The 27,956-nt window shown below is 40.1% G+C and overlaps 1 protein-coding gene across 6 annotated transcripts in view; it reads left to right on the top strand.

The window, feature by feature from the left end:
- The window catches only part of NCKAP5 (NCK associated protein 5), a 966,791-nt gene that overhangs the window by 227,235 nt on the left and 711,600 nt on the right, over nucleotides 1-27,956 (top strand). Inside the window, exon 1 of one of the 6 annotated variants that reach the window (XM_072788978.1) lies at nucleotides 11,094-11,226. The exons of the other annotated variants lie outside the window; for them this stretch is intronic. Coding sequence (XP_072645079.1) covers nucleotides 11,176-11,226 — 51 coding nt within the window. The 5' untranslated portion in view covers nucleotides 11,094-11,175. Of the gene's footprint in view, nucleotides 1-11,093; nucleotides 11,227-27,956 lie in introns of those variants that run through there. 6 annotated transcript variants of the gene reach the window in all.

Below are 27,956 nucleotides of genomic sequence, written 5' to 3'. Positions count from 1 at the left end.
TATCTTTTATTTAATATTATCCATTGCTCTCTCATTATTCATTCTGCTGATGCATAGAGGTGCACGTACTCTACACCCTGGAATTATTTCTGAAAACAGTCTGTCAGTCCTGACACAATTGAATTGTTGTGTTTTGATGGTAGAATGAAATGCTGTCTTTTAAAGAAATTCTTGTAGGAAATCCTTTATAGTCAAGTGTTCATTCAACAGTTTATTGATCACCTACTATGTGCTGCAGTAATGTTGAGTACTAGAGAACACAGTAATATAAACTCTACTTTTAAGATATGTGTGATCTCATATTGGAAAATATATGGCTCTATATACTGGGTCATATACTTTGGAGGGTTTTTATATATTTAGCCCACTTTTCACAGCAACACTGTGAGGTAGGTATTGTCATTATCAAACACATTTTGCAGATGAGGAAACTGAGGAATATAGAGTTAAATGGCACATCCCAAAGTATACAGTTAATAAAGGCAGAACTAGGACTATACAGGGACTGCCTGTCTCCAATCTCTCTTAACCACTATACTTTGCTTCCTTCCCCCTGTTCAACTGTGATCTCCGGGGGGTACGGGGGGACAAAAAGGAACCCTTTCACCCCCACCCCTTGAATTTAACTTATTTGTAGTATGTGGTTACAGTTTATCTGTGGCTGACATTTAGCTCTCTGTATATAAATGATTTCTGAAAAGGATTACTTGTAAGGTAAGTGTTCTTTCTCTTCTTATCAGGTATTGTCCAGCCAACTAGAAACAAAGGACGAGGTAAACATTTAGTTTTACCATACATACCTTGGGTTATCTTTGAGAAAATTTGACCTCTTAAATCTAAAATAGTTTTATAGGTATTCTTGGAATCTTTCATTCCAAGTGTTTAAGCAATGGGTGTCTAGAACAATGACAGATTGCTTTCTTTTAGAAGTCATATGTAAATATTTATGTAAGAATAGCGACCTTTGCTAGGCTCTACAAACCAGATTCCACTTTAGGCCCCATTACCAGTTGTCCTGATTGCCTACACACCCATAAATGTGCCTACTATACCAAAAAAAAAAAAAAAATACAAATGTACAAATGTCCTCAAGCTCTAGGAACACAAAGAAGTTACAGTAGCCCCAAAGCACGTACAAAGCAATTTTATTTAGACTTGGGTTTCTGGGAAAGTTTTATTTTATCACTCAGCTATTATCTTGAATCTACCATTCACTCAAAGGTTTTTGTTGGCCATAATTCAGCTCTCTACCTTCTGGGCTATCACTGTTTTGTTGAGGACTTTTCTACCCAGATTGATAACAGGATTTGGTGACAGCTTTCAATTGTATTACTGCTGAAACTTTTATAGGTATAGGATTTCTTTGTGGAGGCTGGTGCCTGACCAAGACTTACTTAGGCTAGTACTTATTGGCCAAAAAAACTGGCCTGACTCTGTAAAATAACTCAATTTTTCCAGAGTGAAAACCTCTAACAGTATTTATCAACACACATGTAAATAATGTAGATGACCATCATGAGGGACCCAAGAGATGACCCCTGAAGTACTCCTGGTCTTATCATCTAAGTCCATATAATAATGAGATCCCTGGGTGGTAGAAGTATCACCTTAAACTCCAGCTTTCAAGGATCCTGTTATGTTCTTGAGAATGAGTACTTGAAGCAAGAGGAATGAAATTAGCAGAGAAGTTATGGTGCAAAAGTTTCTTCAAGTATCTGAGAAAGGCTCCCACACACAGAAGGACAGCCATGACCTGATCCTTCCTTGGTAAATGCACACAAGAGAAAATACAATTACTTAAATAAATAGAGAAAAATGCTCAAGTTGCCAAATTAATTACTTTCAAATTACAGCAAAGTATTAGATAGCATTCCCATTTTCCCTTAAGTTATCTACTATTTTAAAAAGGATTTTAATGGCTGGTCTTCATGGGCAAGTGGTAAAACTTGTGCTTCCAAATTTTACTTGTGATATGATTCATTCATAAATAATTTGGCACTATATATCAAGAACCATGAAAATGTTCTCATTTTTTGACCCACCAATTCTCCTTTTGGGAACCCAAAATATGAAGAAATCACTTGAAGAAAGATATTCATCACAACAATGTTTAAAATTCTACAGTGAAGAAGGCACTTAAATGCCCAACAATGCCAAAGTGCAGTGACAGGAATTATGTCCATTTTATAGGTGCATAAAGTGGAAAGACTCTTATTCTATGATCTAGTCAACATAAATATTAACTGTCTTCTGTGTGCCAGGCACTGTTCCAGATTCTGAAACTAGAGTGATGAGCAAAATAATACCATCTGCTCCTGAGCCCATGAAATTTAGAGTCTGGTAGGGGAATTAAATGCTAATGAAAATAATATGCCACCTTCCTGGCCAGGTATTTAGATAGGAAGGCCAGTTTGATTGTTTAAAGATTTGCCTTTGGGCAGCCCTGGTGGTTCAGCGGTTTAGCGCCACCTTCAGCCCAGGGTGTGATCCTGGAGACCCTGGATTGAGTCCCACATGGGAGTCCCTGCGTGGAGCCTGCTTCTCCCTCTGCCTGTGTCTTTGCCTTTCTCTCTCTCTTTCTCTCTCCTTCATGAATAAATAAATAAAATCTTAAAAAAAAAAAAAAAAAGATTTGCCTTCAACATGTTACTTGACAGACTTGGGTTTGGGGCTGAGTCATTCAGCATACAGGATGGATAACCTTGATGTTGTGTTTCTCTGGGGCTTAAGAATGACAGTAGGTAATGGGAACATTTGACAGCATGTAGGGAAGGAGGTGTGGCACTCTCAAAGCACTCAAGCCATCAATACTATTAGGAGCTCTGCAGTCTGATGTTTTCAAGCTCAGCTGAGTCTTGACCTATCTAAATGTTTAGGATAACAACATTTCTGCTTCTCTCATGTATTTTTTTTCTTCTATGTACTGGAAACAGAATATAAATAATTAATGAGCAATTTTTATTGTATCTCATGAAACTATAATGATGCTAAGTTTGTTGCATGATACAGATAATGCGGTAGGATTCGTCCTGCAGTTCCACTGCAAACTGCCATGTTCCCTCTTCAAAGTTTAATGAGCTCTTGCTGTGACAAAGGACAACATTAGGCCCTTAAAGAAAATTCACTTTTCAACCTAATTTGCAGATATTGAAGCAAAGGCTAAGGAATGACATAATGACAGATTCTGTGATTTGGATATTTATTGAATCAAAGTATATGATGAATGTGTATGTTTCAGAAGGGAACACATTTATTTCTTTTAACTGGGACAATTTTGGGGGATCCCTGGGTGGCTCAGCGGTCTGGCGTCTGCCTTCAGCCCAGGGCATGATCCTGGAGACCCAGGATCCAGTCCCATGTCGGGCTCCCTGCATGGAGCCTGCTTTTCCCTCTGCCTGTGTGTCTGTCTCTCTCTCTGTCTCTCATGAATAAATGAATAAAAATATTTTTAAAAAATAAAAAATAAATGCGACAATTTTACAGAGTTGCGAATCACTATCATGCTTTCCGGTCTTGGGTTGGGATTTCTTAATTTTTTTTTTTCACCTAAGTGGATTCGATTATTCTCTTAATTTGCATGGAACACTGATTCCTTGTTTCTTATTCTGATGGTAAAGGAGATTGTGGTTCTCTCCCTTTCCATCCTTATTAGCATCACCTCCACACATTTGATATCAATATCATGAAGAAGCATTTGCTACTGAGGTTTAAGTATGATTGCTAAAAAAAATTGAATTAAATTTAAATTAAATTAAATTAAAATTAAATAAAATAATCCTCTCACATATACACAGATTATGAACATGCTATCAAAAAGACCACTCACTAGGCAGGTCACCCTGTTGCTCTGTGCTTCTGTGTTTACGCAGGCCTTGTAAAGCAACAAATTTCCCTGAAATTTTCATTTGCTTATTGCTTACACCGCAGAGATCTCAACTGATCTTTCAGCAATTCCAGCGTGCTTTCTCTAGGAATGAGTCAGTAAAACAAAAAGGCCACATCAAAGGGGCAGCCTTCAGGGCTTCTGAGTGTACCTTGGACATGGATCTCTCTTCTGCCTCTAAAAGGCCGGAGTGGGAGCGTGTGATGGTTCAAATGTTGCATCAACATACAGTAATTAATTCTGTGCTGGAAGTAGGTGACACATTTGGAGACAACATGAAACGACCCATTGAAACATAGGAAACATGGAGAGTGGGACTGACCCCCTTGATGGAAAAGCCAAGTTCTGTGGATGTTTGTTCTCTGGGGAATTATTACTTCAAATTCTGAGACTATCAAATATAGTATTAGTTTGTTTCCTATGTTTCAATGTCTCATTGGCCCTTGGACACTTCAGCGAAATAGATTCTCTCTCTGTCTCTCTCTCAAAAAACAGGAAGAGTTTTGAGATTTTTTATTTTACTTTTCTTTCCTGTTAATGTACAATATAAATAAGCACTATTGTGTTTTTATATTTATCATATTTTCAGTTGCCTTAATACAGTCTGGTTTTAAAAGGATTTTGTTATATTGGATGTTCTAGATGTACATAATTCCATGAGTAATTTTATATACTGTATTCTTTCCGATATTTGTGTCATTTATTTCATTTTCACATCTTATTACATCTGCTGGTTGTATTACAACATCTCTTGCTACATCTCAGTGTTGAAAAGTAAATAGTGATAGAGGACATGCTTACCTATGACTTGAATATAAATGTGTTTTATATTGGATTCTGATAAATGCTTTCTCCTGCATAGGAAGCTTCCTCTGATGTTTATTTTACTAGATTTAAGAAGAGTTCTTACAAAATAGTAGTAAATGATTTTCTTAGCACCTAATGATATAATTACATTTTTTCTTTTAACTTGTTAATATAAATTTAATTGAGATTTTTTTTTAAATGTTGATTCATCCTTATATAACTAAAACTATACTTGGTCATAGTTTGCTTTATTACAAGGCTGCGTATAATTGGCTGACATTCCATTTAAAACACGTTTGTTTAATTTTATAAGTGAAATTAGAGTTTCTTTGGTTAAGCCAGTTTTATCAGACTTTCGTGTTAAGACATGCTGACTTAGTAAACTTTATTTCTTAGTCTTTGTGTTGTGTGCTTTTATCTTCTTTTCTTAATCAGGATGCCAAATGGTTGCTTATTTTATTTGTCTTTTCAGATAATCAGCTTTCAATTTAATTTATCCTTTGCTTGCTTGCTTGCTTGCTTGCTTTTTTGTTTTGATGTTGTCCTCTATTTGAATCAAGTTCCCTGAAATTTTCATTTGGTTCTCCATACATTATGAAAGTTTCAGCTCAGATGCCTCAGGGAAATGTTGCTGATGATATTTCATGGCCACGCTCCCATCCTAGGCCATCCTATTGCATTACCCTATTTTATGATCTGTATTTATGGTTTGTATCATTATCTGAAATTACCCACTTATTTTTAGATTTTCAAATAGATTTTATTGTTACAGCCATTATCAATTTACAGAAAAAACGAGAAGACAGTATAGGGTTACCTTGTACCTCATACCTGGTTTCCTCTGTGATTACATCTTACATTAGTATGGTACATTGGTCACAATTAATGATACATGGTTATTAATTAAGATCATACTTTATTCAGATTTCCTTACTTTTACCTAATGTTCTTTTCCTGTCCTGAGATTCCATCTAGAATGTATTCACATTCGTTGTTATGTCTCTTTAGGCTCTTCTGAATTACCACTAAATCTTAGTCTTACTTATTGTGATGATTTTAACAGTTTTTAAGAATATTAAGTAATTTGTAGGATGCCTTTTGATTGAAACTTGTCTGGTGTTGTTTTGTTTTGATTTCATGATTATATGGGGAGTTACGAGTTTGAGGAGGAAGACCACTGAAGTAAAGAGCCATTTTCATCACTTTCTATCAAGGTTTCATACTTTTGACAGGATCTATCACAGATGATGTTGACTTTTATCTCCTGGCTGAGGTAGTGTTTGTCAGGTTTCTCAACAAAATTATTCTTTTCCCCTGTCTATATTGTATTAAAAGTGTAGGGAGGTGTGCCTTGGTGGCTCATTGGGTTAGGTTAAGTGGCTAACTTTTGATTTCCACTCAGGTCATGATCTCAGTTCAGGGTCCTGGGATCAAGCCCCACATGGGGCTCTGCACTCAGCACAGAGTGGGTTTGAGGATTATCTCTCTTTCTCTGTGCCCTTTCCCCCTGCTCCCATGCTTGCACTCTCTCCCTCTCTCCCTCTCTCTTTCTCTCTCTCAATCCCCTCAAAAATAAATAAATAAATCTTAAAAAAAAAAGTGTGGGGAGTTATGTTTCTTTTCACCAAGTGTGAAATATCTACCTAAATTATTTAACAATTAATTTTTTGCTCATCTATTAATTATCAGCATTCACTGCCATATCCCTGAATCTAGAAGAGTAGCAAAACACAACAAAAAACAGCTTCTAGTCACTGTTCAATGAATGTTTGTCAAATTAATGTATAAATTAATTACTAGCCAATTGGCTTTGGGGTTTTTTTTCTGTGCTTCTTCAAGTTTATTTTGTTTTCTTAGGTTCTTTAACTCCTTAAGTTGAACATTTAATTCATTTATTTTCAGTCTTTCTTTTTTTCATAAAGACATTTTAATTTATAGCTTTAGTCTGAGTTTAGCTGAATTCCAGTCTTGATGGTTGTATTCACATTATATAATGTGTACTTTGTACTTCTATTGCATTTTTGATTCTTGGATTAGTTAGAAGGCTATTTTTTAATTTAGATGCACCTAGAATTTTGTGTTTTGTTTTGTTTTGAACTTTTCCTTATTTGCTTAGGAATTTCTGTGTATTCTTTGTGGCTACATATGTGATCACTTCTGTAAATTTACACCCTGTAGGCAAAAGAAAAAAAGAAAGAAAGAAAAAAAAAAGACTACATTTTCTATTTATCTTGTACAAATTACTTATATACAAAAAATAAATTATTTTTTTTACTTGTTCTCTTTCTGGCTCCCCATTTGAAATATTTAGAATTTGGGTTTCAGGATCTTATGTATTGGCCGTTATAATATTCATCTTCTCTTTCTAAACAGAAATCTTTTTAACCTTTATATTATTGCAATTCACTATGGTTTTTGTACTCTTTTTAGATTTCACTTTAACTTTTATTCTTTCATTGTTTTATGCTTTCATTTTTTTTCCTCTTTTTCCTCTAGCCACAGGACATTAGTTTCTACTGCCCTCTAAGCCTGAAATGCTCTCTTCTATAGAATTCCTTATCCCCTTATTATCTGATATAGTCCTTCTGCTGACAGCTCCCCAAACTATTTTACAAAGATGAGTCATATGCTTACTATTTTGTAACTTGCTTTGCCCTAGACCAGTATGTCTAAATACCAACCTCGTCTCTACCCAGGTGATTTTTAGATACCCTCAAACCTTCCATTCCAAAATAGACGTCTCAACCTGTATATCAGAAACTTGCTCTTTATACATTCTTTTGGCCACTGATGTTTCCGTTGTAAGCCTACAACCTAGGAGTCATCTCGTGTTTATCCCCTACTCAAGGGAGATGCTAGGGGCAGAGGATGGTGAGGAAAGACCTGTGCACACAGGGGGTCCCCATATACCCTGGCTCTACCCTTTGATTTTTTTTTTTTTTTTTAATTCAAGATAGACATAGAGAGAGAGGCAGAGACACAGGCAGAGGGAGAAGCAGGCCCCGTGCTGGGAGCCGGACGCGGGACTCGATCCCGGGACTCCAGGATCGCGCCTCGGGCCAAAGGCAGGCGCTAAACTGCTGAGCCACCCAGGGATCCCTGGCTCTACCCTTTGAATTGGATCCTGGCATCCTGAAGGCTTCCTTGTAGTTAAACCACTGAATCATTGGCCTCATTTAGAGTTTAGCTACATTTTATGGCCTCCTGAACTATGAAGTTAAAATTCACAAGACCCAGAAAACATAAATTACAATAACACCTTTCATTTTCTTGGTTAAATGCTTTGAGTTGCAGGAATGTTTTCTTTTTTATAACTCCATCAAATGTTTTTATGGAAGTTTGCTTCTCTTTATTTTAGGCTTAAACAAATTCTTCACAAACTGTCTTGTGCCTTAGAGCCACCCAGGGATTTTATACAAATGCAGATTCTGATTCAGGAGGTCTAGAATGGGCCAGGTTTGTACATTTTTACCATACTTTAGTGCTGCCAATATTGCTAATCCTGTGGACCACAATTTGCGTAGCAAGGGTATGAAATCCTTTTGGATTTTTTTTTCTACATTTGTTTATGGATTTAGCTCCTGAACCCCTCAAAAAAATCTCTGTGATAGACACAGTTCAATTTTTACATAAAAAATTTCAAACAACTTGAAAATCTGTGTTATTTATTAGGCCTGGCTATAAATATTTATTTCAAAAGTCAACTAAATTCTAAAGAATTAGAATTTGTTGACTCAAACAAGACGCAAAACAAGGTATCCTATAATATAAAGTCAGTTTCCCAGAGGAAGTTCTAACATGATCCAAATAATAGCAGTAAGGTGACCAACTCATGGTCTGCCTATGACTTTCCTGATTTTAGCACTCCAAGTAATGCTTCGTGGGAAGAGTCCCAGTCTTGGACAAACTGTGACAGTTAATAGCAGCATGAGGAGGACTCTTCTATGACTTGGAACGTGTCCTATACTCCCAAAGTGACTGTTTAAAAGGTACAATACTCCCTGACACACATAAATGTTGATGTATACCTTAAATAACAAATCACTTTTCCTTAATTATTCCTCCTAAGAGGGAAGCAGGCTTAGACCTTTATCATGGGGTTGGAGTTCCTTGTCCAGGGTCATATAATATTGACTGAGGCTTCAAGCTTTTTATCTATGCTCATGGTGAGGATACAATACCATTGCTTTCTAAAGCAGATGAATATTTATTGAATCAATTTTGGGGCAATTAGTTTTATTTTGGAACTTTGCAACAAGATGACTTATTAAAAACAAACACTTGAAATCCTCTTTCTTCTATTTTGTAAAGCTTGCATATATAAGAGATAAACAGGATATATTTTAAGTATACCTATATATTTTAAATATATACAAAAAATAAATTATTTTTTTTACTTGTTCTCTTTCTGGCTCCCCATTTGAAATATTTAGAATTTGGGTTGGGAGTGTTAGTTATCTTACCATGATATTATTGATATTATTTGAGAAAAAAATTACTTCACGTTTGTTAAAATTTACTAAAAATGCCCGTAAAAACAAACATAGATCATACAATATCTCATCTTTCTAGTGGGATTTTAAGATAAATGACACAAATCCATTCTAATTGGATCCAGAAATCCCTGGGCATTTGGCAATTAGCAGTAACAATTGTTCCATTAATAATGTATAATATTCCTAATGCCAAGTGTGCTATGTGTTAGTAAGCAAAAAAGGCTCTGAAAAAGTCTTGGTTTAAAAAAGAGCAAGCTTGAGTGTGGCAAAATTTCAGTTCAATTTTCTGACAATTCAACATGCAACGTGGATTTGTTAAAGACTGAAATGAAACCATGTTTCCAGAATGTGAAAGAGGGGTCTGGAACAGTGTTCTGCTTAAAATCACTCCCTGACTAAAAAATGTCTTCAGCCACAACCAAATAGTAGGCATTAGATACGGGTCATCACTTTTCACTGGAATGGTGGCAATGTCAGTTAGTATTTGTCAAAACCCTAAATACCTTGTAGTAAAATACTGCAACAGACTGTAAGTGTTCGCCTTCAAAACTCTTGGAGAAGTGTACGTGTGGAACTGGGAAATTGCCTGAGAAACTAATAGAACTGCTTCCATGCAGAGATGCTCTTGAGCTTGGAACTTATCCCAAATTGGATGTATTGAGATCACTGAGTTGTGTTTTGCAATTCAAATATTCCGGCACTTTCCACAGCAGCCTCCTAGGCTCCCCAGTGGTGGAATCTTTTGAATGTTCACACATATGTGGGGGGCTTTGTTCTCTGGAGTATGAAGCTACAGTAAGATTAGCTAGAAAAGAGACCACGTGGGGCATATTTGAGAGCTGTGCTTTGACGGTAAACTCAAACATTGAAAAAAATCCCAAAGTGAGTAACTTTTCAGGCTTTTGATCTAAGATGGTGTTAAAGACCGCAGGTTAGTATTTCTCAGTGGCTCTTCAAGTCTATCTATATTATGTAAAAAAAAAAAAAAAAAATTCAGCCAATCATTAAATGTCAGGACATTTTGTGTTGGAAAAAGTCATGGAGATATTAGAAGGGTATGTAGTTTACCTGTGGCCAAGCCATTTTGTCCCAGATTAATTCCTTTGACCAGGGAGGAATGTTACTCTGTTACCTGAATTATTTTCCTGGTCTTAAAAATGGGTCCTGGGCAATCTCCTTTACTCACTAGGTTTATCTGCTATTCCAGAGATTGGAGAAATCACCCCTATTTGTAAAACTAAGGTATCTACATGCTGGACTCGGCTTTTTCCTGTTGAGACAACTCTGTTTAAGTGTTTATTCTTAGAAATGGCTGATGATCAACTCATCAAAAAATATGGGAAAAAATATGAGAAATAGCTATCCCATTTGCTTTGATAATCTGCACCTATGTGGCACCTATGTAACTACTAGGCTGTGGAACGACAGATCTCCTTGTGTTGAGTTTAAGCTCCTTGAGGACCGAGGCCAGGTATTCATTATCCTGTGTCTTCCCAGATCTAGCTTGGCCCGTTAGAGATGTCATCCTGAGTGTTGCCATCTCGGGGAATGCTCTGGTCCCCCTCACTGCGTCTCTCACCAGCCAGCCTGTAATGGAAGACCCTCCTGAGCTCTGTGCTTCGGCATCATAGCACATACCACACTGTCTTGTCTGTCTCTCCAAGACTTTAGGGATCAGATCTTTCATTTTTGTATCTCCAGTACCAAATGCAGTAGGTGCTCAATATGCGTTGAGAGAAATGAATGAATGAAGGCTCTCGATAAAGAATAGTTGAGTTGAATTGAATACAGCAGGCACACCCCCTAGCTATCGCTGGGATAGGATTTAGTGCAGGTGATGTAATGTAACTTGACAGGGTAGTTAAATATTGACAGGCAGGAGGAAGCATACTGGGAATGTTCAGAAAGAGGAAAGGAAGGCTTGGCTGTGGCTGTCAGATCAGAGAGCTGAGGCCATAAGGAGCCAAAGCGACTGGCTGTAGTATCCTGATGACCCAGGAAGGTCACTCGCTGGTGCACTTGGCTTCTGCTTCAGCAGAGGTAAGGTTTGGAGCCTGGCTGGGAAGATAATAGGTTGTGATGTGAGTGAGTGCAGACTCCGTGCCTGTGGCTTGGAGATGGCTGGCATCCCAGACGCTCTCTGTTGCCTGCCCGTTCTTGTAGAGCTCGGGCTGATCCTCATTTAGGGCAAGGAACATGAGTTCCATTTCAATCTGTCTCCTCTCACTCCACCTTACCATACTCCCAAATGATTTGTGCTTTAATATAACCTCTTAAAGTGATTGGGGTTGGATGCTGGTGCATGTGTTTGGAATGCTCAGTGGAGGACTTTGTCCATATGAATTCATTTGTAAGTGCTCCTTGATGTAACGATTAGAGACATACACAGCAGTAGGATTAGGAGGTCGTGAGCATGTTCAGTACTACCCAGGTGCCACTTTGTAGATGCAGGGGTAGGGCGGGGAGGGAGACGTACAGGAGGCAATGTTTTTAGCTCTCATATCAAGTCAAGGAGCAAGCAGAGGTGAATTCAAGGAGAATATCGGGTGAGTGGGGAAATGCCAACAGAAGGCAGAGCAGTGGTTGAAGCAGGTCTAGCACTGCTTTTAGAAATGGATACAGGTCACCTTGAGAAAAAAAACACCCCATTTGATTTGAGAAAGACTATTTAATCAATTGGCATGGCTCAGGGTAGTTTTTAAGAAAGAAAAGATGATGTCCATAATTAAATAGTCACATGTACCAATAAGAAACAGCCAAGGCAAGTGAGCTCTATTTGGTTCCTTGTCTTTTAGAGAAAGAGAACATGCTTGGTGTCCAACAGGGGTTCAAATCTCACCTTCATGGATTAAGGCAGCTTAATGTCTGTGAGTCTCTATTTCATCACCTGTGAAACGGGCAGAATGAAGCCTCCTGGCAGGTTGTTGCAAGACTTGAATAAAATAAGACATATAAAACCACACCAGAGTCAGCTTGGTCCCAAGCAATTCTCTCCAAAATATTTGCCCACCTCTCCCAAGTTCCAAAGGCTTATTTTCTTTTATCTCATTTTGAATAACAGCTTTACTGAAATATAATTCATAAACCACAATATCCACTCATTAAAAAATGTACTATTCAATAGTTTTTAGGATATTCACAGAGTTGCATAACCATCACCACTACCAATTTTGGAACATTGTCTCATCACCAAGACACCTCATATCCACTAGTGGTCATTCCTCATTTCCTCCCAGTGTCCCCAGTCATAGGCAACACCCATCTCTTTCCTGTATCTCTAGATTTTACCTATTTTGGAAGCTTCATATAAGTGGAATTATACAAAGTTATCTTTTGTGACTACCTTCTTTCACCCACCATAATATTTTCAAGGTTTATCCATTCAGTAGCATGTATTGGTACTTCAATTTCTTAGTTGCCAAATAATACTCCATTGTGTGGATACACAGTTTATTTATCCATTCTCACTTGATGGATAAATAAAATTGTATCATTTGGGGGCCATTAGGAATAGTATTACTATGAAATTCACATAGAAGATTTTGTGTGGGCAAGTGTGTCTTTTTTTTAAGATTTTATTTATTTTAGAGAGCATTGCACAAGCGTGGGAAGGGGGTGAGAAACAGAGAGGGAGAAGCAGAAGGAGAAGGAGCGAAAACCTCAAGCAGATTTCGTGATGAGCTCAGAGCCCAACACAGGGCTTGATCCCATGATCATGAGATCATGACCTGGGTGAAAACCAAGAGTTGGACATTTAACCAACTGAGCCACCTAAGCACCCCCTGATGTGTCTATCTTTTTAATATAGTTGTAAAACTAGGCTCTTCTACCCCATCTTCCTCAGAAATTATGAGAGCAATAGAAAATACTGGGATACGGGTGCCTGGGTTGCTTAGTCAGGAAGTGTCAACTCTAGATTTTGTTGATTTTGGCCCAGGTCATGATCTCAGGGTTGTGAGATCAAGCTCCACATCAAGCTCTGTCCTGGGCATTCTCTCTCTCCTTCTCCCTCTGACCCTCCCTCCCTCTCTTAAAAAAAAAAAAAAAAAAAAAAAAAAACTAGGGTAGGCTACCTTTTTCCCCTGTAGAAATTGAGGAAAATGGTAAAAGGTTCATCTCTCTCCTTCAGAATATTGTGCTATGACAAATGGGTCTTTGGCATTGTTTAATGTCTTATGCAAAAGTGGATCAAATAAATCAGCTCCCTATACTAGCTTATGTGACCTTATATTTTCTTGAGTTCTATATACATAATCACTATAGGATCAAGTGTGTGCCATGCATGCATGTAGACATGTTTTTTTTTTTTGTTTATAAAAAGAAACCGTGAATAGTTTTACTGCTTAGGAAAATAGAAATAGCATATAAAAGGGAAGGGGTTGCAAAACCAAACATTCAAATAGCCCAGGGAAATGAGATAAATGACTGAAATGCATGGCTGAGATGAGCAATGATGGGAACATGATAATTCATTTGAAGTCACCCATGGTCTCACCATTGTGGAGACATTAGGGTGTGGAGGTGACTATGGCAAACCAGAGAGCATGCATCCTTCTAAAGGGGCAGAAAACATTGGAATTCCAGTTGATTGTGCTCATGTAGGTACATGTGCTTACTTGACAATGTCTTTTAATTTTTTGAAGGCAATTAATTTTGATTTTTTTAATCCTCTTTTTGTTCCAAATGAAACATGACTATGAATCACATTGACCACACTGGGGATCAGCTGGTGGGCTTTCATATTACTTGGTGAACATAACATTTGGGGACTAATTCCAGAATTGTCCCCCCACTGATTGCATTATTCTTGGTTTGTCCCATTTGTCTGACCCTCTGTTACCTTTTTGGAAGATAAGGGGATTTGATGAAATGTGCTCAATTGGTCTTTTCACCTCTAACATTCTTGGCTGGCATAAGGACAGTTCCAGTCCAGAGTTCTGTCTCTACAGATTATGTAGACCACCTTATGGACAGAAACACAGCCTTCCACATGAAGACAGCCTGAAAAGGCAGGGGGTGCCTAAAGAGTCTCCTTTACTCCTCTTAAAAGTATGAGTCTGCTTGTGACAAGATCTCCCAGTTTTTGCCTGAAAAGGTCTTTTTTTTTTTTTTTGCGCCTTCATTTTGGAAGAATATTTCATCCATAAATAGAATTAAGTTTTATTTCTTTCATTGTGACCAAATTATGTTCTCAGCCCAAACTCACAGGTGAAAAAAAAAAAAAACACTTTATTTTTTATCTATTTAAAATCTACCTATTACAAGTACCAAGGGCAATGGAATTCTCTAGTTTTGATATTTGAGGATGTCATGGTGAAATACTTCCAGTCACAATGTCCAAGTGTTGCAGAGACCGCAGCCCCAGGAAGGAAAGCACTGTGTGTTTGCCTTGGCCTGGTGTTGCCGTGATGTTAGGCTGCAGACCTGAGAAAGCAAGAATGAAATCACAGCCTGGATACCAGCTTGAGCTGTGCTCTTGAGTTCTCTGTTTGCTCTTCTGATTCTTCATGTTTCTCACCCAGAGGCTGGAGTGGGAGTAACTTAAAACAACACTAGAAGAGCCACACATTCTTCTCTTTGGGAGTAGCCCTGAGGTCTGAACAGTCTAATTACCACATACTTATGTTCGGTAAACGTTTCATGCCTTGCATAATTCACTCCTGTAAGCAATCCTGTGAGGTTGGATGGGGCTGTTGTTCCCATTAGACGGTTGAGGAAAGTGAGGTGCAATGTTCATTCAAAGTCCGAGTTGATGAGTTGCAGAACTGAAATCAGGCTGTCCATCACCCCACATACTTGTCAGTCCCTTGGCCGCACAGATGATTCCTGCCTCCACTAAATAAGCCATTAAAACAAGGGCTAAGGGACGCCCAGGTGGTTCAGTGGTTGAGCATCTGCCTTTGGCTCAGGTCATGATCCTGGAGTCCTGGGATCGAGTTCTGCATCGTGTTCCCTGCGTAGAGTCTACTTCTCCCTCTGCCTGTGTCTCTGCCTCTCTCTATGTGTCTCATGAATAAATAGATAAAATCTTAAAAAAAATAAAAAAAAATAAAGCAAAGGCTAAGAAGTCCCATGTAGTAGCTTCTAACACTGTCCTCTGAGAAAATGTCAGTTGTAAGGAGCAGTTTGTGAAGGCCCAAATCATATGCTGCCTGTATTTAAGTGAAGTGGGCCTCAAAATTTCTTCCCATCTGCTCTTTGCATTGAGGCAACTTTGCCTTTGAAACTCTTGACTGAGAAGTCTTTGTTTTAAAGTAAAAAAAAGTATATTTCCCCTGTCACCAAGTTTAGCATTTATAATAACAGCCCTCACTGTTTGAATTTTTTTTTACAAGTTTTGAACAGATTTCTCACATTGCCATTTACATTTATTTTCTCCTCCTCCTTTTCTTCTCACTGAAAATGCCGAACAGCTGGCCACACTGACGACGTAATCACGCTCTGCCAAGCTGGCCTGTTCGACCCATTCTGTCTCCAGTCTTCTCTTCTCCAAGCAAAATAATACCGAGGCTCTTTAGCCTTTGCTCCCAGGTCCTCTTCTGCTATCCTTTGATCTACATTGTGGTCCTCTGAATCCTCCCATTGAAGGCATGGAGGACAATAGCTCCATCTTGTAAAAACTGCACGAAAGCCTCTCAAATGAGAGGTCACAAAGCCTGGGGCTCCCATCCCAACCCCTCGGATTAGCATGTTTCCCATATTGGGTGCAGTGGTGTTAGCTCTCTGCTGGGAGGACACCTGCCACTGGGCAGGCACTTTGCCAGCTGGATGGCAGACTGACCTTCTGAGCTCACAAAATCAACCCGAGAAAGTGAGTCAGAGGCTGATTCCACGCTGTGACATCTTTAGGAGTGCCACAGGCTCACCTGATGAGAGAGAAGCATGTGCCTTCAGGGGTCGAGGGGGAGATGGGGGGGTAGAGGGGTAATCGGGGGTTAATGGAAAATTGCCATTTGGGGTTGTCACAAATCATGAAAATGCTGGGAGAGCTGACCCTTCTGGCTCCTCTGGGGCCGATGTGAACAAATTGCCAACCGTCGGGGGCCAATACGTGGAAAAACCAGATGAGTCAAGTGGAAGAGAATGTGGTCCTTAAAAGAAATAAAATGAATAAAACAATACATTTTTAAAATTTTATTTTAGAATGTCCTCTCTGGGGTAGAGAGAAAGATATTGTCATTATTCACATTAAAGCGTAAGACGAAAAGTGTTTTTCATTTCAAGCAGCATTTTTAAAGCAGAGTATCTGGCAACCCTTTCACTGAAACTTGTATTTCTTGCTCTAATTCTAAGCATTGCCCCACCCTTAGATGCATGCAAACCCAAATGTTTGGCAGAGAAAGGGGTTTTGTAAAATAAAAAGATGCTGCACTTGGAGACCTGCCTGTTTTCTTAAACTTGGGAAGTTGCATGTTGCTTTGGAAATAGAGTTTTCGTCTCCAGGATAAACCCCTTTGATCTCAGGGCCTGATATGTTTCTCATACAAAGAGGAGGATGGCTGGCCTGGACTGAGCCAAAATCATATTGAGTGATAAAAACAGGAAAAAAAAAATCCCATAAACATCCTGCAGAGTGTGGCAATTTCAGTATGATACCAACCTAACTTTTTTGGATAATGGCAGAACCGATTCTTTTCAATATCAAGTTGGGTGCTAGACCTTTTTGCTGCAAATCCAATTTAACAGTAGAGAGGGAACTCGTATCCTTCAGACATAGTCTGGGGTGTCCATTTGCTATGATCCTTCTCATCAACACAGCACAGAAAACAGCCTCTTTTCCCTTGAAAGGTGCCAAGCTCTCAGAAGTCCTGAGACTTTCTCAAGTATGAAAAAGTTGTTTGAGAGCACATCTTTTCTCTCTAGTCTGATAGGTGATTTCTGATAAACCCAAAAGGTGTCTCTACTGTGCCTTGTTTGGAATTTAGAAAGCAGAACACGATGTGTTTGCTGGGAAAGGAAGACCAGAATGAAATGTCCGCTCATTTCATTCTGTGCAAGAAGGGACCTCATCTGTCCTGTTCCCCACTGGACCCAGAGTTCCACATGGCCCCTGGCACAGAGGATGGTGTTCTCTAGTTATTTGTCTAATACGTAATAACCTGTCACATCATGAAGAGATAGGGAGACCTGAGGTTTCCTTGGCCAGACAGAAACCCGAGATCTCTTAGAAGCAGAGAGGACCAGCACAAAATGAAAAACAGAAATATTATATTCACTATGACTATGGGTATAACTCACTTATTCTCAAAATCAAACCGAGTTGCTTATACTGTACCACTACCGCTCACAGTAATGATTTACTTTTGCTTAGATAAACTCATCTCTGGGAATCAAAACCATATTTGATTTCTATCTATACCTCTATGTATTATGATATATCCATTCAGAATAAGTGCCTAACTTCAAAAATAGAAAAAAAGAAAAATAGGGGTTTTTTTCTCCCCCAAAAGCCTCAACAAAGGAGAGTCTATATATACAGAGAAGGATGTGTGGCATGCAACAAAATATTCGAATAAGAAATTAAAATACCATGTCTGAGATGGCGCTCTATTTTGGGAATTAGAGTTTCCCTTAATTAAGGAAGCTGCAAATTGTTTGCATGTTCTGCTGCCCTGTGGTCACTGGAACCCCTGGTGACCAAACACACTTGTTCAAAGTAAGAGCCAAAACCCCTTTGACCTTTCAATGTATTGTCTGAGGGAGTAATGGTCAGCTGGCTCCAAAGTAAGCGGGCTACAGCTGCTTTGCCAGCTGGCTGTCACACGCACGCAACAGAACTTGGAGGGGACTCATGGCCTCACCAGATGCCTTATGGCAGGGTTCAGTAGATGCCCCACACGGTGCAAACCAATTCCATATTTCACATAAAATGACTGAGTTTGCATGTCATCACCAATACTTTCCATCTAGCAGAGTGAGCACCTCACGTTTATAATTTAATTTTCCAAATGCACAAGCTATGGTCAGATCAGCAGCCCCTGGCCACGACCAAGTCACAGACTCCTGGCATTCTGCAGGGAATTCCAGATGTACAGCCTCTTTGGCGGCGACACAGTGCAAATGGCAACATTAATAACCCGCTTCTGCCCGTCCGAACTGGGGTGGCATCAGTAAGGACTACAGGGTTGAATTAACCTGTGTAACCAAACTGAATAAATCTGAGGGCATAGTGGACAGAAGCAGCTTGGTCTGCGTATTTACTGATTTGGGAAACAGCTAAGAATAAAGGGAGCATATTGTGGGTCAGAGTTCAACAGCAGAGAGGGATGAGAGAAACCTATCAGTGAATCCTTGACACAGCAAGGCCACTCGAGGGACCATTAGCTGGGACCTACATCTGCCCCTGAATTTTAAATGCAATTTGACTCTTTTGATAAGTTAACTCGTGTGTTAAAGGATATGTAAAAATATCAAGCTTTGTCCCCATTACTAGCTGGTGTGCCATAATATTCTAGCCCTAATAGACTCCTTCCAGAGGAAATCTGATTTTTATAGCTAAAATTGTGACAGCGTCATTATTAGAATGGCCTAGCCAGGAAAAACTACGGCATCTGAGCATGATGTGCCTGGTTAGGGGGATGATGGTAGAGAGATGGACCCTATATTTGAGCAGAATAAGGATTGTACAAAGTATCTTTTAATAAACACAAAGGTGGACCTAAATATGACTCAATTCCATGCTTTTCTTTGATGCAGCAAGAAATGACCTCAATTTATCCTCCCTCTCTCTACCCACTGGCTCTTTTGCCCTTTGCTGCTTAGTGATAATGGGAGCATTGCCTTGCCTTTGGGGTAAATGATTCCAGTTGAGCAATTTACCATGTGAAAACCAAAGGGGACAGGTTTTTAATGTGGAAAATGTTTTAACCTCAGAAAACGAAAAGGCCGACTCAATGTGGAATGGCACTCTGTGTTTGAATCACAGTGTGCATATATGACGAGATCCAATTAAACCATGTGTCCAGATAGTCTCAATTTTGGTAAATTAGACCTAACCTAATTCTTATTTCATAAATAATTTCAGAGCATTTGTGGCTTTAAGAGCTCACTATATTTTATATGGCTCCTGAGTTATGACAGAAATTGCAACAGCATGACATTTAGTACGGCATTGATTTTTCTTGGAACCCATCGTAAGTAGTTCTGCAACTAGAGAAGTGTACTGTAATGATACCTATTATGTGCACAGCCCCAAGGGAACCAGGATAGTGAGGCGTCCTTGTATTTTCATTCATGATACAGTGCTAAACTCCAGACAAATTATACAAACTCGGATGACCTTTTGAACGACTGAGCTCTCAACTCCATCACTCTTTATAGAAGAGAGGGAAAAATCTAGTGTCCATTGGGACCACACAAGTAATGTAAGTAAGTGAAGTGTGTTGGGTGCAGAATGGGGCACAGCGGAGATTTTAATGCCCGTCTTGGTGAATCTGATGCTACTCTGCTTTCTCTGCTTGTTTTGATAGGCTAACATGTTACTGCAGGAACATAGTGTAGGCCCAGTATTGCCAGATCATCCAACTCTTCACAAACAGCCAGAAAATAAGATTTTTATATAACATTTGATTTATAAAGGTTAGCTCATTTAAAAAAAAAAAACTTTTAGTTTTGAGGTATAGATTTGTATGCAGGTGTGAAAAATAATACAGAGACATCCCCTACACCTTTCCCTTATTTCCTAGGACTATAACATCTCGGGTGCTCCAGAAGCATGTATCACAACCTGGAAATTGACCTTGATACAGTACATTAACCTCATTGGCTCATTCTTTTTAAACTCTTTGCAGACCAATCGAAGCACATTTGAAGGACAGAGTTGGCCTGTCTTACTACTACTGCTTGCAGCTTCTGTGAATTACAATCTTGCTGGATTTAGGAGACCAGCTCATGCCTTTGGGTCCTCACTGCTGTACCTGGAAAAGCTGTTTAAAACTTTGCTAGAAGGTGAACCTCTCCTAGCTCTTCATGCTTGAGTACTTTTCTAGTCTTCCAGTCTGAATTCCACTCTACCCCTGCCTATTCAAGTTGCAACTTGGGTTGTCTTTGACACTTGCACCTTTTGTGCCCATGGTGTATTTCCACTTGCTGGCCTCAGCTTGCACCGACACTCGGTTGGCCTGTATGTATCCTTCAGGCAGTCCTATCCCTGCAGGCTCTCTGCACTCACAGGCATTTCATACTTGCTTTCTTGGAATTCTCTCCCACCTCCTTCTTTTCCCCACCAAGCCACAACACACACCAAAGACAAGTGCTTCAAGGTGGTAGGAACCCAAAGAATTTGTTTGTGCTGGAATTTTGAAATCTCACTTATTTATTTAAATAAAGCGAGGGCAGCCCAGGTCTTTCAGTGGTTTGGCGCAGCCTTCAGCCCGGAGCATGATCTTGGAGACCTGGGATTGAGTCCCACGTCAGGTTCCCTGAATGGAGCCTGCTTCTCCCTCTGCCTGTGTCTCTGCTTCTCTCTCTATGTATGTCTCCCATGAATAAATAAATAAAATCTTTAAATAAATAAAGTGAGTCATGATTTGGGGATTACAACTATGGAGTTGTTTTGTTTTTATAAAATCTGTCATAAAAAGCCAGTTTTTACTGTAAATGGCTTTAAGACCTCTGATATATTTTTTTAATGCCAATAAAGTCTCAGAGTGTTGTGGTTCGAAATATGCTTTTAGATTTTTTTCTATTTTGTAATAAGTGAAGGAAAAAGTTGGAGTCTTCCCTGAGTGTTTCTTGAGTGTTATCACTGACCTTGGCACCTTTTCCAACCCAAGCGTTGAAATAGTTCCCATGCCATTCCTGACCATGGCTGGTCACCATGACAAAAGATGGGAAGAGCCATTTCCAGAGAAGAAAGCACAGTAAGGGAGATCAGAGCCTTCTGAGTACCAGGGCCATGATCAGAAGGTGGGATTCAGAACCAGGAAGCATGTGTCAGGGAAGAAAAGAGGGGCACAGCCTAGTGCCCCCACAGTACACGGAAACCATTATGGCCTAGGGTGGGTCACAGTCCAGAACAAGCTGGCTTCTTCCCATTGTTTGATCCTCAACTATTGTATATGTAGTTGGAGGTGGGAGTAGTGAAGCTTAGTTTGAAGCTCCTTCTGAGGTGACAATAACCATTCCCATCGAGCATAAGTGGTGATTCTGAAGTACGTATATATCATGGAGAGGAAGCAGAGGAAGAAAAAAGGAATCAAAGTAACAGATTCAATAAGCCCAAAGTAAAATTTCCCTGGAGTAACCACAGTTGATCTTTGAACAAGTGGGGGTTAGGGATGCCAACTCCCCCACAAAATCAAAAATCTGTGCATGACTTTTGACTCCCCAAAACTTAACTACAAATAACCTACTGTTGACCAGAAGCCTTACTGAGAACATAAACAGTCAATTAACACTTATTTTGTATGTTATAGGTATTATATACTATATTTTTACAGTAAAATAAGCTAGAGAAAAGAAAATGTTAAGAAAACCATAAGGAAGAGAAAATACTATAAAGTACTGTACTGATAAAGTACTGTATTTTTAAAAATCCACATAGAGGTGGACCTACACAGTTGAAACCCATGTCGTTCAAGAGTCAACTGTACTTTCTTTGGGCTCCCACATACTGTAGAACTAATGGATCATTGGGATTTTGCCTCCCTTACCAAGCAAAAGAAATCAATTTTAGGAGAAATGAGCTAAATTTTTCTTGGGTCCCACCTCTCTTCCTGGCAATTAGACCAAAGTGCACAGAGGCATTGTCTCTGCTCTGTTCTATGCCATCTCTTTAAGCCCTGCCTTCAGTTTGACTCTGAAGTTGGAGTCTCCATGGATCCTTGCCAGTGTTGTCTGCCTCTGTACTGGCCCTCATGGAAATGAGTGGCAAATCCATCCCAGGGTACATGGAATTGGCGTTCTTTTCCCTCTGACGATCCTTCTCTTTGTCCCATATGTCTCCTCCTGAGTCTGATAAGCGCTACCATCACCTTTCCAGATGGCACATTCTCCGGCCATTACCTGGCAGCCCTGCCTTTCAGTACTTAAGCCCAAAAGTATTATTCAAAGCCCTCTCCATGACCCCAGATATTTCTCCTCCTCTCACTGCTATACCGGACTCCGCAGCAGAGCTGACATGGCGAAGGCTCAGTCCCATTCTTTCAACTCCTGTTGTCAGAGATATGGCCAGTGTCAGAGGCTTTGGACTTCAGTTTTTACATCTGAAAACAGCAGTATGCAATAGGGATTATTACTGTCTCTCTTTTGTAAGTGAAGAAACTGAGACTAACAGAAGTACAGGAAACTTGTCCAAGGTCTCCCAGGTGTGGAAGCTCTTTGTCCACAGGGGAGGACTTTATACTGATGGGCTTTCCAGTACCCATCGCAGATTGCAGAAGGGGAGAGAAGGGGACTTCCCTTAGTGTTTTAAAGCACATCTCTTAAACCCCTGGTGGATCTTTTAATAACTATCAGTGCCCAGGATTCTGATTTAGTCTGGGGTAGATGTGAGTATTAATAGTATTAAAAAGCATCCCGGGTGATTTTAATGGATAGCCATGATTGACATTACTTCTCCACATCAGTGGTTCTTCAGTTAAGCATCTGTCTGAATTGTATGGAGGGCTTGGTCCTATACTCTCACTGGGCTCCAGCTCTGGAGTTGCAGTCTGGGGTGGACCTAAGAATTTGCATTTCTAACAAGTTCCCAGGAAGGCTACTGCCACACATCAGATTGGGGACCACAGCTTTGCACACATCTGGATGGAAGTTTGGGTGCAGGTAGATAGATCTTAATGCTTATTGAGCACCGGCTAAGTATCAGGCTGATTGATTACGTTCTATGATTTAGCCAATAGATGACACCTAATCTTCCCAAGAACCTTTTGATTTAGGTATTCCCATTTAATATATGGAGGAAACTCAACTTCACACAGGTTAAATCTGTGCTTCTCAAACTGGGATATATGGGGATGTAGCAGGGATTATGGAAACCACACAATGGATATCACATAACTTCCTGGGCCATGAATTTCATAGGCATCAGCCATACTCTTTGCTGAACAGGCTTGAACAGTTCAAGAGGGAAATGTCCCTGTTACCTGTGCATTGATTATCTTAACTTTAATGTGTATTCTAGACCAATGGAGCCAACATGGTGCAGTAGATTGTCAAATCATGGCTATAAATCCTGCCTATTCAACTTCATACTTGACATGAAGAGGCAAATGGAGAGTAAAATGAGGCTTGCGAGTCATTATATTACCCTGTGGATAGAGTCACATTTCAAAGCAACCTTGAGCCCTCACTTCACTGAGTCTGTGATTGACTTTTATAATGGAGAAGATGGAGTTGCCTTTATTATAGCATCTCTAGTACCACTTTTATTAGTCATTAGTTCTGTTATGAGAACATTTCCTAAATAAGCTCTTACCTTATTCCAGTTATTACATCTAAGGGGTTTTTTGGAACATTTTGATAAAATGTCTATTTTCATGTGGTCAGCCATATAGGTTGATCTTCTAGAGCAAAGTTGGAGTAAGTACATATTAGAAAGTCATCTCTTACAATCTTCCCGTGGACACACATTTCTCCATCCTTCCTGAGTCATGGAATAGTCCTTTAAGAATTTAATGAACAGGGATCCCTGGGTGGCGCAGCGGTTTGGCGCCTGCCTTTGGCCCAGGGCGCGATCCTGGAGACCCGGGATCGAGTCCCACGTCGGGCTCCCGGTGCATGGAGCCTGCTTCTCTCTCTGCCTATGTGTCTGCCTCTCTCTCTCTCTCTCTCTCTCTGTATGACTATCATAAATAAATTAAAATTAAAAAAAAAAAAAGAATTTAATGAACAATTGACTTTCCTAGATTAGTACACACACAGACACACAGAAGGCCTTGCTTTCAGAGCATTCAGAGGCCACTGAAGCCAGCCATGGATCGTAGTCATAGGCCCCAAATTAAAAATCCCTGCCCAATTCTGTAAGTTTCTCCATGACAAGGTCTGTGACTGTCTGAACTTGGATCTGTGGTGTTGCATGCATTGTCTGGCTAGGAGGGTACTCAGTCAGTGTCAGAGAATGAATGATTTCTTTTAAGACTGAGGAGGTAGAAAATGTGCTTGAGCACTTGTAGTTATTGTGACATAGATGTGTTTGTAACAGTGTGTCAGGACATTACAGTGTGGCAAGGTACTCCAGGACCTCTGTTGGCTGCCCCGTAGGAGGAGTACAGGGAATATTCTCTCTGAAGCTGTAGCACCATGTCAGTGTGTTCTGTTCTATACTATCCAACTTCTTTCCTGATGTTTCCTCTGCTCGATTTGGGGCCATTAACCATTACTATTTGGGCTTAGGTCATCAAAGCTGTCTCCTACTATTTCTTCTCTTTATTTCATGTTGTTTGCTATAATCTTGGCTTGAGGTATGAGTCCCTGAGCTGGTTTCTGTAGTCAATGTGGCACAGGCAGGGAAGATCCTAACCCTGGGCATGAAGTCTAAGGTATCCTTGGGGGATGAAGCAGGGAGAGTAATCTCCATGTTATGATGTCCAGAATTTACTTTAAAATACTTTAGACCAGTGTGATTTTGTATATGTGCTGACTAGTTTAAATTTCAACTGAAGGGACAATCAGATTTCCTAACTGAGAATTTGAATTCCAGGGATGGTCAGTCATACCCCAGGGGTAGCTTCTACAAGCATTTCAGCCAGCTACCTATCTGTTAATACCTAAGGTTTTGCGAATGTCAGAATTTGCTTTTATTTGTGAAATTAGTGAATTGCTCTTTAGCTTGACAAATGTTAAGTTTAATTATGTGTATTACTCATATGTATGAGGTGTATTTGGTGATATATATATGTGTGTGTGTGTATATATATATATATATATATATATATGGAAGAAAACAAAGGAGGAAGAGGGAGGGAAGGAGGAAGAGAGAGAGAGATTGGTTGATTGTTTGCTTCACCACTGAGGCATAAACAGAGTTGAAGACTAGTAAGGCCGTGGCTTGCTCTTTGTTTGAATCTTTCTTTCTTTTGTTTTTTTTTAGAAGATTTTATTTATTTATTCATTCATTCATTCATTCACGAGAGACACACAGAGAGAGGTAGAGACATAGGCAGAGGGAGAAGTAGGCTCCCTGTAGCGAGCCTCATGCGAGACTTGATCCCAGGATTACAACCTGAGCCAAAGGCAGGCGCTCAACCACTGAGCCACGCAGGTATCCCTGAATCTTATTTCTTATAAGTCTTTGGCCCAGGCCTTGTTACAAAGAGTTACAATTGCTTAATGTCCACTAAAAGGATAAACGCGTGCTGCCTCAGGGATGTTTGGTGTCTGCCTCTAGAAAACCTTTCATGACAGATGGTGAGAGGAATATAAACAGAACCCAGATCTGGGGCTTCCTTGAACTTGCCCAACAGGTTCCAAGGACCATTTTCATGCCTGCTGGCTAATCCATGTTTACTGAATAAATATTTACATCTATGTAGGGATATCTGATCTAGGTTTGCTTTCATTGTAAGTCAGTAGCAAGGTCATACTTCTTTGGTAGATATCATTATCTACCAAAAAGGCCCTCCATGTTTTGTGTGACCAAATTGACTGAGGACAGTTCACGGCATCTGGCTCTATGGCAAATAGACTTTCAACATAGATTCCGTATAATAGTTTTTGCTGTGGTAACAATCCAGAAAAAATGTAGTAGGTACACCAAGCAACATTTATTTGCCACTCATGCCTCTTTGGGTCTGCTATGGCTCTGCTGGGTCCTTGCCAGGCTTGGCTACACTTGGTTCCAACCTGTAAGATGGGCCTGCTCCTCCTATCTTATTATCCCAGAGCCTAGACCCCAGTAACAGCCCTACCTGGGCTTCAGGGGCATGTTGTCCACATGAGGGATGCAGAAACACAAGAGGGGCAGGCAGAAAGGCTCTGCTTAGAACTAGTACACTGTGACCTCTGCCCACATTTTATTGGTCAAAGCCAATTCCATGGCAAATCCCAAAGTTACTGGCAGTGGCAGGTGCTTTAAACTTCTCCCAGTAGGCATGGGAGGAAAAAGAGAATTATTAACAGATAGTACCGTCTATCACCCTCCAAGATAAGTGATAAGGCCTTTCATTGTCTCCTTAGTCACGAAGGGGATGTCAATTCCGGTCAGTTCGTTAATTGCCATCCATTTGCATTATGGGGGTGAATCAGAAACATAGAATGCATAGGTCTTGGCCTTGATGAGTGTTCAGTCACAGAGAGGAGAAATGATTTCTGCTTCAGAGAGCATATAGGTTTACCATGGACCGGCATTCAGACCGAGTTGAAAAAATACACAGACTACACACAAGAAGATCACATACTTTGTGCCATCCTCAAATCCATTGTACAAGTCTGAATAGGAGGCCCATTGTTATTCTGTGGTAGCACCAGCTAGACTCCACGCTTTGGGGAGGGGAGAGGACAACAGTTCCATGACTCCCTTCTTTGTAGTCACATCTCCAATCAGATGTTTTGCCCCCACACAGCAGAGGAAGAAGACAGGAAAGTACCCTGGAGGGCCAGTCCTAGCTTCCCCGTGGACTGTGCACCTTTAGGCAAACTACTTAAGCTTTCCAGCCCTCAGATTTTTCACTTATAAAATGGCACTAGCTAGCTAGTGTAGGGCTAGCTCATGAAGTCTGTGACCCCAAGTGGATTGGTATAATCTGCCTTTGGGTTCCCTTTGGCTTAGCTCTGCACAAGCCCCTCCGTCCTCCACTATTAGGGTGGCTAAGAATTGTGACACTAGTCCCACCTACCCTAACACTGAATAGTCTTGATATCCTATATCCTTTCTCCTCCCAAACACCACTATAAAATCAGGCTCCCTTGTGTATGTGTACAGTCTGTGTGTGTATACGTGTATATTTTAATTCATCGTCTAATAACAAATTTTGGTTTTATTGTCAAGCAATTTGAAGTTTAAGAAATTGCTGCACTTTCAGTTGTAGGGTGTTCTGTGTTTTGCACTGTCCGGGATGGCACTTAAAGGGTATCTGTTCTCAGGATAGTCATAATGCAATGCATGCTTCACAGCAGCTAACTCAGGAGCTGGAGGGACACTCATTCATGGCATTGGACTCTTCCAAAGAAGCCCCTGGCTCAGCTTGTAAAGTGGACTGCGCTAGTCGCCTTACAGTATACAGGGATGCAGGAAATGTGATTGGTTGCCTCCCTTCCCTTGCACCCAACCCCAGTCCTGGTCCTAGCCCCCAGCGCTACCCCTTGCCCATCTTCTCCCTAGGCTTGCTAAATTGTTTTGAATGCTGTGGTAAATGGATTTTTCTTCAGTGAAAACTAGGCAGACCTGGATGAACTGCAAACCACTCAAGGTTTTAGAGGAAGCCAATAAGGAGGACCAGGATTAGTCTGGTTTCTTTGTTTTCATGGTGTACAGACAAGCCCTAAAGGAAAACAACATAGTTATCCTGAGAGCAAACACCCGTGCTTCTAAGAAAACTTGAAAATCCACACTGATCACAACTAACAATAGCATCTCCTTCCTTGCAAGTTAAGACAAAATTCCTGGAGCCCTATTTCATCTTTAATACCTGGCAGATAGGCATTCCTTATCATAGGACTCAGACTCCTCGCTTTCCAGATGCTCTCCTGTGAATTCACTTCCTTGGCAGAACAGACATGGCTAGAGTCGAGCATGAACTTGGACCCCAGAAATGCCCCCATTTTCCCTTGTTGGGGGATACCCTGAGTGTTCTTGATGTTGGATCTGAGACAGGGGAGCTCAAGAATGTTGT

Source organism: Canis lupus, chromosome 20, assembly GCF_048164855.1.
Source record: "Canis lupus baileyi chromosome 20, mCanLup2.hap1, whole genome shotgun sequence".
NCBI lineage: Eukaryota > Metazoa > Chordata > Mammalia > Carnivora > Canidae > Canis > Canis lupus.
This window is presented reverse-complemented; position numbering and strand designations above follow the sequence as displayed.